Source organism: Electrophorus electricus, chromosome 4 (genome assembly GCF_041902795.1).
Source record: "Electrophorus electricus isolate QZ-2024a chromosome 4, ASM4190279v1, whole genome shotgun sequence".
NCBI lineage: Eukaryota > Metazoa > Chordata > Actinopteri > Gymnotiformes > Gymnotidae > Electrophorus > Electrophorus electricus.
In genome coordinates, this window is record NC_137500.1 from 29,560,472 (window position 1) to 29,572,365 (window position 11,894).

Below are 11,894 nucleotides of genomic sequence, written 5' to 3' on the forward strand. Positions count from 1 at the left end.
GGCTCTACCACTACCAGGTTGCCACTGTTGGGCCCCTGAGCAAGGCCCTTAACCCTCAATTACTCAAGTTGTGCTCAGTTATAATTGTAAGTCGCTTCGGATAATAGTGTCAGGTAAATGAAATGAAGCATTACTGCAGGAGTTGTCTATTGTATTTCTTGCAAGAGATGTAACCAGCTTTACATTCGAGAAACCAAGAGAAGGCTTGCTGATTGTTGTTGTTGAACATATTCAGATCATCAGTATTAAGGATTTGTCATTTCCAGTGGCAAAACATATTAATGCTAAAGGTCATTTTAATGCTAATGAACTAAAGAAGCATGTTGCTTGCACAGCTGATGATGAAGAACCTCTGTTGAAACGGTCCTGTTTCTAATGGAAACCTTATGTACTTCACTGAAATTTTGACTACTTCTACATCTTTATTAAAGTACACTGTAGTTTCTCCCTCTTCTTCAGATTTATATACATATCATGGAAATTATGCATGTGAACACGTAGTGCAGCAAAATCAGGTGATTTCTTGGCACAGGAAATTTTATGGCATAGTGCCATAAAGATATGTGCCAAGTATAGGCTGGAGGTGCTGAGGTCAAAGCAGGACATATCTGTAAAAGTGGTGGAGAATGACCGAGCTACGTTCCTATGGGACTTCCAGATCCAGACTGACAAAATGGTAATGGCTAACCAACCGGACATAGTAGTGATGGACCAAGAGAAGAAGAGGCCTATAGAGATTGATTTAGCAATCCCAAGTAAGTGCAATGTCAGGACCCACAAAGATCAAAAGCTCAAAAAATACCAAGGTCTGAGATGAAAAGATGTGGAAGGTGAAGGCAACAGTGGTTCTTATGATAATTACAGCACTAGGAGCTGTGACCACCAAACTGGGAATGTGGCTTCAGGAGGAACAACATTCAAGATCTATGTCCAGAAGAGTGAAGTCCTGGGAACAGGATATTATATTATATTATATTATATTATATTATATTATATTATATTATATTATATTATGTTATATTATATTATATTATATTATATTATATTATATTATATTATATTATATATGCTCCTCCTCATTCCCTTCTTCCTTGGGTTTCTGTTGTCTGAGGTACTCACTAAACATCACTAAACACTTCATCACTTCATGGCAGATAAGTGGTACAGAGCAATCAACATGTCACGTTGGACCAGTTAACCTCTGTAAAGAACACAGGAGCAATGAGGAAAGTGTCAGGGATCACCACTGAGTGAACAATGTGTTCTGGGCCTGCAAAGCAGACACATGCTTAAGACACCAATGTTAACCAAAGTTCATCGTCAACACCTCCTCCAGTGCTGCATAAAATGGATGAACAGTGGTGTATATATCATGAAATACATGAGAACCACCTCAAAGAGAAAACTGTGGGCCAAATGCAGGGAGGTGCTGCATTTGGGGGATGTTTTCCTGGCATGATCTTGGAAAGCTAATACCATTGCATGAGTCTCTGAACGCCAACGGGTACTTGGCAATCCTAGCAGATCATGTGCACCCCTACATGCTGACGTTCTTCCTTGATGATAATGGCATCTATCAACAGGATAACATCCACCCTTTGGTGTCCTTCTCTGGCCTGTTAACTCACCCTATCTCAATCCACTGGAGCACATCTGGGAACACTTGGATCACTAGGTTCACCCTGCTGACCTACAACCTCCACAACCACTGAGGGACTTCAGTGCTCTGCTGCAGTTGGAATGGGCATAAGTGTCCCTGGATACCTTCCATTACCTAATACAGTCCATGCCATGATGTCCTGCTAATGTCATCCAAGAAAAATGGAAGGTTAACACCTTCGAGGTTGTCCTAGTGATGAGAGGGGCACTTGGGGCTGTGACCCCTATGCTGTAGAAGTGGGTCCAACAGATCCCATAAATGTCATCAATCTCAGTCCAGTGCAGCGTAATTCTAGGAATAGCAAAAATAGTGTTCTGCACTCTCAACCTCCTAGGCCTGAGTGTGAAGAAAAAGATATAAATACCCACTGGAAGGGGGAGACATGAATTTTTAATTTTTAAGTAACTGCAGTGTACATGGGTTAAAAATATAGAGGGTTTCCAGAGAAATAGGATATTTCAGACAGAGGCTAGGAATAAATCAATGCAGAATGAAATAAGAATATGAGCAACAAATGCTAGCATTTTGATTGTGTGGCTGGTGTAGGACCTCTGTTTGAAATGTCCTTTTTCTCAGGAAACCTTGTGTACTACATTGCTAATAAAATTGACTAATTATTTCTATCTCTCTAATTTAATGGTATCTTCTTTATTTTCTTCTTTCAAATTTTTATTCTGTTCTTTTAATCAGAAATCAGTTGTAGCCTTTTACCAGCTAGAGTGGAGATAAAGCTTCACTGTCTAAATAAGAACATATATAAGAATTTTCTGGGTAGAAATGAAATCAATGCAGAATGAGCATGATCGACCAATCAGAATCTGGTGGAATAAACAAAAAAGCCATAATGGGAGTGGCGAGGAAAGGGGCGGGAGGAAGGGGACTGGGAGTTCAGCTTAGCAGAGGGGGCAGTGCTGAATACAGCTCCGCTCTCCCGGCTTCTCTCTCAGTACTGCCTGTCAGAGCAGAGTGCCTGGCCGCCCTAGACACAGCCTGGTTCCCAAGCCACCAGACGCTTTTCATCCATCATAGGTCTGCATCGGGAGGACACTTTCCAGACAGGTGAGTACTGTTGCTGACTGCCTTCTGGCTTCTCCTCTATTTCCATTTGGCAGGAATTAACATTGTCAACTGTAGCCCTGTGACAGGTTACAGTCTTAGTAGAGTAAATGTGGTTGGGATATTATTTTGTCTCTGCTTGCTGTTGGGTATAAGGAACACATTACAGCAGGGAAGGAAAAGGAAAAGAATAAACCCTTTAATTCACAGTTACTGTATGCCTGTGTAGTTTTGACTTTTCCTCACATACATAGCCCACTGCTCTGTTTAGAGTACTATAAAGAGAAAACTAAATAATACATTTTGTGATGCTGTACTGTGAATTCAATAATGTTGAGTGTTATTATAATTTCACGCATTTTAACTAACACAAGGATTTGTGCCATTGTTTTTCATGTAAGAACCAGATGGTTATTACTGTTCAGAAAAACTGTTACGACACCTGGCAGTTCTCATATCCTCCCATTGCATACTGCCCAACTGGAGGTAATTTATCCTCCCATTGCATACTTCCCTCATTGAGGTGGTTTATGCTCCCATTGCCTCCTGTGCTCCTGGAGGTAGTTATTTTTCATTGCAATGTGTTTGGTTGTATGCTCAGCCCCCAGAGGTTCCCCATGAATGCTGCCTCAGCACTGACCTAACGGGTCAGACTGACAGGCCTGCTAAACTGTGTTTCAGTTATTAGGAACCAATTTCAGAAATGGCTTACTGTGTGGAATTTTTAATCACTGCTCAGCACATGTATGTCAAAGGAGTGCTTCATCATTGTTTGAGAGTCACTGATAAGCTGATCTGTGGCCTTACTAGCAAAATAAACATGCTATGTTACATTTTTGTTGCTGCTCTGAACTAAAATTCACATTAGCAATGATGAAGGATGATAAAAGTAAAACAAATAAAGAATGTTCATGTCCACAGATAAATCTGTGTGGAAAATGGGATCTCCCCAGAAGTGCTGTAAGTTCTGGCCTAACCTCACTCTCGCCACTAAGCCCTCTCTTTTGGCACAACCTGTCCACTAATATAAATAATGTAAGGACTTCAGACATGCTTTATGGACATATTTCATCCTCTTGCAGGTGTCCAGACTGAAGCCAGTCTCGAAATTATGAAAGCTGGAAGTATCCTGAGGAAAGCAAAGTCTCAAATTTGGAGACACCGTCACTACAAACTGCAGGAAGACTGCAAGACGATTGCATACAAATCAAGCTGGGCTTTGAACTCTTATTCAACCTGTAGGTCCTTAATAATTGTTTCAAATCCCCCTGCAAAGGCATTGTCTACATGCATGCTGAAATCCATTATGGTCATCTCTTTCTGATGGATTAGTCAGAAATTTTGTGGATTAATGTTTAACTCTGGGTACTGACTGAGACTCACATTCGCATAATCCAAAAAAACAAGCAAAATGTGATATTTTCATTTTTCTGTCCTGGCACAATCGATACTTTGATTCTCTGGCATTTTAAATATTATGCTGATTGCAATATTGCACATACAATAATCACTGGTCTACAGTTTATACCATATAGGTTCACCATCTTGTAAGGTACTCCTAAAATTCTAAACACTGTTGATTTTGCTGTGTATTGTTTCTTTCTCAAATGCTCCAAACTTACAACTTACCGTGAACATTACATGCTATAAATCCACAGTGTTTCATTACTGAATGTTTTAATTCTAACTCTAATTTTAATTTTAACACTGAATTTTAATTCAGTGTGGTGTTTTCCCCAGTCTCTGTAGGTGATGTGGAGGCTGTGCGGGAGGGCCATCAGTCAGAGGTGTTCCTGAGTATGGCAGGAGAATTTCCTCCAGAACGCTGCTTTACACTGGTGTTTCATGGCCGCCGTGGAAACCTTGACCTTGTGGCAGAGTCTGCTGAGGAGGCCCAGGCTTGGATTCAGGGCATGCGGATTCTCATTGACAACCTGGAGAACATGGACAAGAGGGAAAAACTTGATCAGTATCCTCCTTATGCACATATCTGATACTCTTTCTTTGTGAGGCACAACAGAGGCAGGTCCATTTTGAAAGGACCCAGTTGCATATTCCTTAATGCTACTCAAAGATTAGTGTAAATATAAATATCAGGAATATGAAAGCATTTTTCTTTACAAGTCTATCTGCTCAGATGGGTCTCTGACTTGTTCATTAAAGCAGACAAAAACAGAGATGGCAGAATAAGCTTTAAGGAGGCTCGGAGGTTACTGAAACTTATGAACATGGACATGAATGAAGACCATGCATGGCTTCTTTTCAGGGTGAGAAGATCAGACATGGTCCTTTGCTCACAGCAATGCCTTTTCACAATTTATGATTATTTACAGTGAATAGTAGACAGTTCTGATAGGCTTACTTGTACTAAGTACAACTTACAATTACAGCTTGCTGAAATACAAGAAACAGAATAAGAACCTACACAACAGTTATGTATACAGATTTCACAACAGCCTGTAGACAAAATCAAGCTCATTTTTATTTGCACAGTGTTAGGGTGACACTGGAGGTTACATTTTATTCAACTGTTGTGATAAGTGGCCTGCCAAATGACCAGTGAAATAAATACTACATTATAGGGCATAATCTTAGTTATTTAAAGTATTATTTTTTAAAGTTATTTAATGTAACTTCAAAAGAAAGCAGTTTGCCAAAAATATGCATGTTGTAATTAGTGTCCATTTAAAATGTGTTTTTGTTCCTGCCATAAACATGCCTACTAAATGCTGTAAACACACCATGCCATTAAAATTGTATCTGTAGGTTTCTTTCTCTACTCTTCTTCTGACGCAGAGGGCTGATAAGAGCAAGACAGGCATGTTGGAAGGTGATGAATTTATCCTCTTCTATAAGATGCTCACTGAGAGAACAGAAATTTTGGAGCTGTTCCAGGACTACTCCAGTGATGGAGAGACGCTTTCGCACTGTGATCTGGAGGAATTTCTGCGAGAAGAACAGCTTGAAGGAGAGAGGAGTCATGAGCACGCACTCGAGCTGATAGAGCAGTATGAGCCATCAGATACGGGTACACTCAACCTAAGGAACATAGCTTTGCCTTCCACTGTGGCAAGATATAGTGCTGGCCTTCTGAAACAACAGAACCTAGAGATGTAAATGAAAGGCACAATGTTCACCCCTGTTCTTGATATTGAACAAAGTGTTCAGTGAATAAACCATTAGAGTTGATTAAACTAATGCTATAACAGTCTTATAATAAGAGCTTAGAGTAAAATAGAAGTACAGCATTCATTTACATTAAATTAGAACATTTTATAAGTAGAAGTGCTTTACTGATACATTGAATTTATTGTGACTTCTTTTTCATGTGTTCCTGACAGGAAAAACCTGCCACATCATGTCAATAGATGGCTTTCTGATGTATCTGACTTCTGTCGAGGGCTCTATCTACAACACAGATTACAAGCATCTCTATCAGGATATGACCCAGCCTCTCAATCATTACTTTATCTCCTCCTCACACAACACATATCTTTTAGAGGACCAGCTGAAAGGGAGGAGCAGTGTGGAGGCCTACATTCAGTAAAACACAGCTTTAGTCTCTTTGACTAGGCTCCATTATGTTTTAAATAGTTAAATAGCTTTGGCAAGAAAAGTCTAAATTCTTTTGTTTTCAATGTATTTATCCATTATTGTGAGAATATAAATATATATATATATATGCACAATGGTTTTATATGTAGCAAGTTCAGTGCAAGCTAGTTTATTCTGCTCGTCAGAAGGAGCTAACATCTTCTGTGTAGGGCTCTGAAGCGAGGATGCCGGTGCTTGGAGATTGACTGCTGGGATGGTTCAAACGGAGAGCCTGTGGTTTACCACGGACACACTCTCACATCCAAGATTTTCTTTAAAGATGTGGTCACCACAGTGGCAAAATATGCCTTCAAGGTGACTGGTGTTTAATGGGATGAATTCAACCAAACTGAGAATGTGCTAAGAATGTGTAAATTATCTTTCAATGCAAAACTTTGCCTTTCAGGTGTCAGAGTACCCAGTAATCTTGTCCATTGAAAACCAGTGTAGCATAGAACAACAGAAAGTCATGGCTCAGATCTTAAAGGATACATTTGGTGACATGTTGCTGAAGACTACAATAGATGGCAAGGTACCTCACGAGTTGCCATCTCCGGAGGTAAGTTAGAATTCAGAACATTTATGTCTTGGCATTAGCTATTAAAGATATTTTCCCACTTTTCTCACTTGTTTATGGATATCTGATCACAGACTCAGCCAATGTTTCTTTGCTCATTTAGATGTCTTAATATTAATGTCTGTCAAAACAGGAAGGTCTAATGTGTGTTAATGGAAGCTGCAGCATTAACAATTCAAAGACTTTGATTTTGAAAGTAGTTTCACCTAATAGCCTTGTCATAAAAATAGTTTGTCCAGTTAAATGGCTGAATTAAATCAATCAGTGTTTTGATAGTGTTCTGTAATGGTATGGTAATATATGTTTCATAGTGTTTTGCTAAATGAGAAAGCATTTTACAAGTAACCACAGTTATCACACATATATGTTTGTTTCAGGAACTTAAGGGCAAAATCCTCCTGAAAGGGAAGAAGATTGGTGGACTGGAGTGTTTGGAAGTAGACAGTCCAGTAAGCGTTGAAGTAAGTGATGAAGACGAAGCTGCAGAAACACTTAAGAGCAGTCCGACTGCAGAGAGCTGGCCGTCAGAAAGCAAGGTAGGCAAACCTGTACACACAGTATGGCTCTCACTACGATGATTTGTTCGTACTTTAATCATTCCTAAATTTTAGGACGGTCCTTTGGGATTGGCATACATACACTCCACAGTTAAGATTAGGGATGTGTTCTAGTTAAACATATGCATGACAGCTGAATGCTTTGTGCTCTCCAAAAGGTTGTAGTGCTTGACAGTACTAGATGCCACATGTCACTGTCACTGATACTATTATGCTGTCTAAGATGGAATAAATTCCTTGTTATGCCTTTCATTTTTTTCTTTTTAAAAAGTTAGTTTTAAAAATTGTTTTTTACTTTCCTTTAATAACTGTTTTATCTAATTTTATATTTCTATAATCTATTTTATGTGTTTATACATTTGTCTTTATAAAACACTTTGAAATACTACCACGCAATACAGTTAAATACTTGGAGCAAGACAACTGTGACTGTGACTAAACCGAGAGAAAATTAAAAAATGCCTAAAAGTTAGTAAGATTATGGTTGGGGACATCAAATGATTAAATGAAGATTGGGATTAGGGATTAGTGGTCTACCGATTAATCGGCCATCCGATTAATAGGGTCATTAAAAGTTGTTTTTAGATAGTCGGCATCGGCCGATTTAATAGATTTTAGGGGTTTTTTTTGTTTACTTGTAATTTTTAAAATTTAAAATAGAGTGCAGATCTACTTAAGCGACAATGCTCATCTTTTATTTGCAAATATTGTTCTGTGTGAATAATACATTAGTGTTAAATTTAATGGTCGCTGAGACAAAAACAGAGATGTGACTTGTTTATTTATCCTTTATTTATATGTTTGCTTTTTTTTGTTCCCTCTCAGAACTCTTAATTTTTTTTTACAAAGTTTACTTTCCTCATTACCTGTGGACATTTATTTAGTTCATACATTTTTATTTTGTAACGCGTAGTGGACCGAGTGCCGCAGGGCGAGGGGCAGGACGCACATTTATTTACATATAAATATAAAACACTAACGGCACTCAAGAATTACACACGATTAATACGAACATGAAACGCTTAACATTTAAACACGGACGATAAACACAAATACTTTTAACAACGAGAAAGGGAATATTACATCAAGACATTTACGACGTTACATCCACACTCTACGTCAACAATGACCGACGACTCTGCCCACCCTGAGGTGGGTTTAAATACACACAGATGAAACGAGGTGCAGGTGTGTGTAGGTGTGGCCACAAACGAAAGCCCTCACATTGTACATAGCTGGCCAAACCACGTGCGTCGCAGGAGGCGAGCGTTCTGTGACAGAATCCCCTCCCAAGGGGCGCGGCTCCCGACGCGTCAGTCCCATGAACGCGAACCTCCGGGCGCCGTATACACGTAAACACAGACACAGCACAGCGGTGCCCGGCGCCCACCCAGTACCAGGCGGGCCAGGTGCCGCCAGTAAGGGAAACCTCGCGGCGAGAGGGAGAAAGGCAGCTTCCCTTCCTCTCTCTGGGACGCTTATAGAGCGGCGGGAAGAAGGAGGACCGTTTAGAGAGGTGGCACGTCTGGAACCGGGCCGGACGTGTACCCCCGCGTGTCCGTAGAGGCCAAGGACAAGTCAAGGCGCCTGCGGGGACGGCGGGCGCCACGTCACAGCGCCTTGTGTGTGTGTGTGTGTGTGTGTGTGTGTGTTTGCGCCTTTGCGCCTTTTGTTTTTATAGGCGCAACATCTGTTGGAGATTACCGGACTGCCCCGAGAGAGGCAGGGCACTCGGGCCACCCCGCGTTACATATTTAAAACAAATACACGGTAGAGAGAGTGCAGATTTACTCAGACAAACAGAGACAATGCAGAAAATAATATTGTTAAATAACTTCATTTAAGTTCAGTAATTTTATTATTACTATTAAATTGTTGTATTTTATCAAATGCAAAAAACAACAAAAAACAAAACAAACAAAAAAGGGTATTATATCAGCATTAAATATTGACCATCGGGAACCCTTCTCTTTAAGTATTGGTATCAGCATCAGCTATTGCAAATCCCATATTAATGAATCACTATTAGGGATAGGTCAGGATCAATAGTAAAATATTTGGTTTACTTCATTAAACAGCTACAGTCAAACTACAGTGGACTCTCTAGATAAAATGCTGTTTTATTTAATTCCCTGTATCAAACACTTGATTACTGTTTTTATATCTTTTGTTTGTTGTCGATTAGAAATCAAAGCAAAATATATCCAAGGAGTTCTCAGACCTTATCATATACTTCAAGAAGGTACCATTCAGAGGCTTTGAGCACGCAAGCAGCCACAGCAAGCCTTATGAGATATCCTCCTTCTCAGAGTCCAAGGCTCGCAAATATATCAAGGAAGCTGGTATGCTCAGAAATCACACTGAGTTACAGCAGATTTACATATCACTCTCAGAAGATAACACAAAAATGGCAATTATTAAATGATTTTGATGTATTGAATGTATAAAATTATTGTTTAACTGCTTAGAGTATAATTATTTGACAGAAAATAAAGGTCCTCATTTGTTTGTCTCAAAATAAAGAATAAAACCACTGTAAAAGCATATTGTACATTGGCTTACGCAACAGAAATTCTCCATTAAAACACATGACTCAAAGGCTAGGCTTTTGTTTCTGTTAAATTATCCATTTGTTTTTCCCCTAAGTAACAGTGTGGTACGATTTATCAATACATGTAACATACTCACTATCAAAAGTAATCATGATGACAAATGGCTCAACCAAAAATTACTTGTTTGTTTGCTGTATGTGCTGTATGCATAATGCAAAGTCTGTGTGTCCACTCTGTCCAATAGGATGTGATTTTGTTCAGTACAATACAAGGCTGCTGAGCAGAGTGTATCCTAGTGGACTGAGAACAGACTCTTCAAACTTCTGTCCCCAAGAAATGTGGAATGTGGGGTGTCAAACTGGTAAGGGCCTACTGTAAAATCACTAATTTGTCTGAATGCGATTTAACTGTACAAAAGCATAAAGTAATATATTAATTTCTGTTGGAGCCATTTGAACAATGAATACTTTATTGTGCATAAAAACTTAATGGAAGTCTTCAACCCTGTAAATTGTACAAATGCTATGAGGGGTGGTGACTTGGACATAAGACTGTATTATGTATTCTATCATAAAATTGCATTATTTCATGTCTCTAATCCACAGTGGCTCTTAACTTCCAGACTGCGGGAATAGAGATGGATCTTAATGATGGTCTCTTTAGTCAGAATAATCGCTGTGGATATGTTTTAAAACCTGATATCCTGCGTAATAGAGAGCGATGTTTCAATCCAGAGAGGCCCCAGGACTGCAAGGACTTCTGTCCCCTCAACCTCACTATTCAGGCAAGAATTTTTTTTTTTACAAATTTGTTCATTAACATCTAGGCTTACATAACTTAGAAACATAAATAGAGGTATTAAAACTGTATATTGTTTTTAGGTAATTAGTGGCCAGCAGCTCCCTAAGATAAGCAAAAAAGAAGGCTCAATTGTTGACCCCTTTGTAAGGGTGGAGATCTATGGTGTTCCTCTGGACCAGACCAAACAGGAGACCAAATACATTGAGAACAATGGTGAGGAAAAGATGTGATGTCCTCAAGCCATATGGTTGCACAAGAAAAAAAGAGAAGGCTTTGCAATTTTTCTTTCTTTCAAAGCATTTATTGCATTTATAATATCCATTACTTTGTGATGAGATTTTGGTAGTCAGCCCCTGAGATTGCATTAGCATTGATTTCCTTTTCCTGTTTCTTTTGTTTGGAGGATTCAACCCATGCTGGAGTGAAATATTAGAGTTTGTGGTCCATACTCCTGAGCTGGCACTGGTGCGCTTTGTTGTGGAAGACTATGATAAAGCATCCAAGAATGATTTTATAGGGCAGTACACACTACCTTTTTCCTGTATTCAGACAGGCAAGTCTGCAATTAGGACATTAGATGTCATTCCACTATAAATATATATTTTTAATTTATTATATATATATATATATATATATATATATATACACACACACACACACACACACACACACACACACACACAATTTTCCATCAAATAAACTGTCTCCTATCTCTTCCAGGGTATCGCCATATCCATCTTTTATCGAAAGATGGCACAAGCATTTGCCCCTCTTCGTTGTTTGTGCACATTAAAATTACAGAGGTAACAGAGGTTCCCAGAGCCTCTTAGATTGCCTATCAAGAACATGCAGCATGATGGCAACAATCCTGGAGATGCCTCCACACACATTTGCAGAATGTATACTGATATAGTGTGCTGTTGTGTATACATACATATGAAGTTAAATTAGTTCAGAATTCATAGTACTACTACAATTACTGGTCTGGTTTTAAATGCTAAGCACATATGGAAAGATTCCCCAAAAGTAGCCAAAACTGAAGGACCCATTGGTTTAGTATTTATGTTTAACTGATAAATATGATATATAGATTTCAA

The 11,894-nt window shown here is 39.1% G+C and overlaps 1 protein-coding gene across 6 annotated transcripts; it reads left to right on the forward strand.

Annotated features, from left to right (window-relative positions):
* Positions 1-2,581: 2,581 nt before the first annotated feature.
* On the forward strand, positions 2,582-11,886 carry plcd4b (phospholipase C, delta 4b). Of its 6 annotated transcripts, none has more exons than XM_081713162.1 (17): positions 2,582-2,719; positions 3,118-3,202; positions 3,638-3,676; positions 3,799-3,954; positions 4,457-4,685; positions 4,854-4,983; positions 5,483-5,744; positions 6,058-6,259; positions 6,481-6,625; positions 6,717-6,869; positions 7,265-7,423; positions 9,630-9,786; positions 10,241-10,357; positions 10,602-10,780; positions 10,878-11,010; positions 11,201-11,350; positions 11,518-11,886. In XM_081713162.1, exons 2-17 carry the CDS (start codon positions 3,124-3,126, stop codon positions 11,625-11,627), a joined length of 2,400 nt encoding a protein of 799 aa, XP_081569288.1. In that variant the 5' UTR covers positions 2,582-2,719; positions 3,118-3,123; the 3' UTR covers positions 11,628-11,886. The 6 variants fall into 6 exon arrangements, with proteins under 6 accessions (XP_081569288.1, XP_035376011.2, XP_081569290.1 ...); XM_035520118.2 differs by having other exon boundaries at positions 5,513-5,744; XM_081713163.1 differs by having other exon boundaries at positions 2,622-2,719; positions 3,124-3,202.
* The last annotated feature ends 8 nt before the right edge of the window (positions 11,887-11,894 follow it).

Bases quoted from the DNA above. Each gene is read 5' to 3' on its own strand.
- plcd4b (XM_081713162.1), top strand. From the start codon at position 3,124: ATGGTTATTACTGTTCAGAAAAACTGTTACGACACCTGGCAGTTCTCA. The intron at 3,203-3,637 runs GTAATTTATCCT...TCATGTCCACAG, and splicing joins TGCATACTGCCCAACTGGAG to ATAAATCTGTGTGGAAAATG. The intron at 4,984-5,482 runs GTGAGAAGATCA...TTGTATCTGTAG, and splicing joins ATGCATGGCTTCTTTTCAGG to GTTTCTTTCTCTACTCTTCT.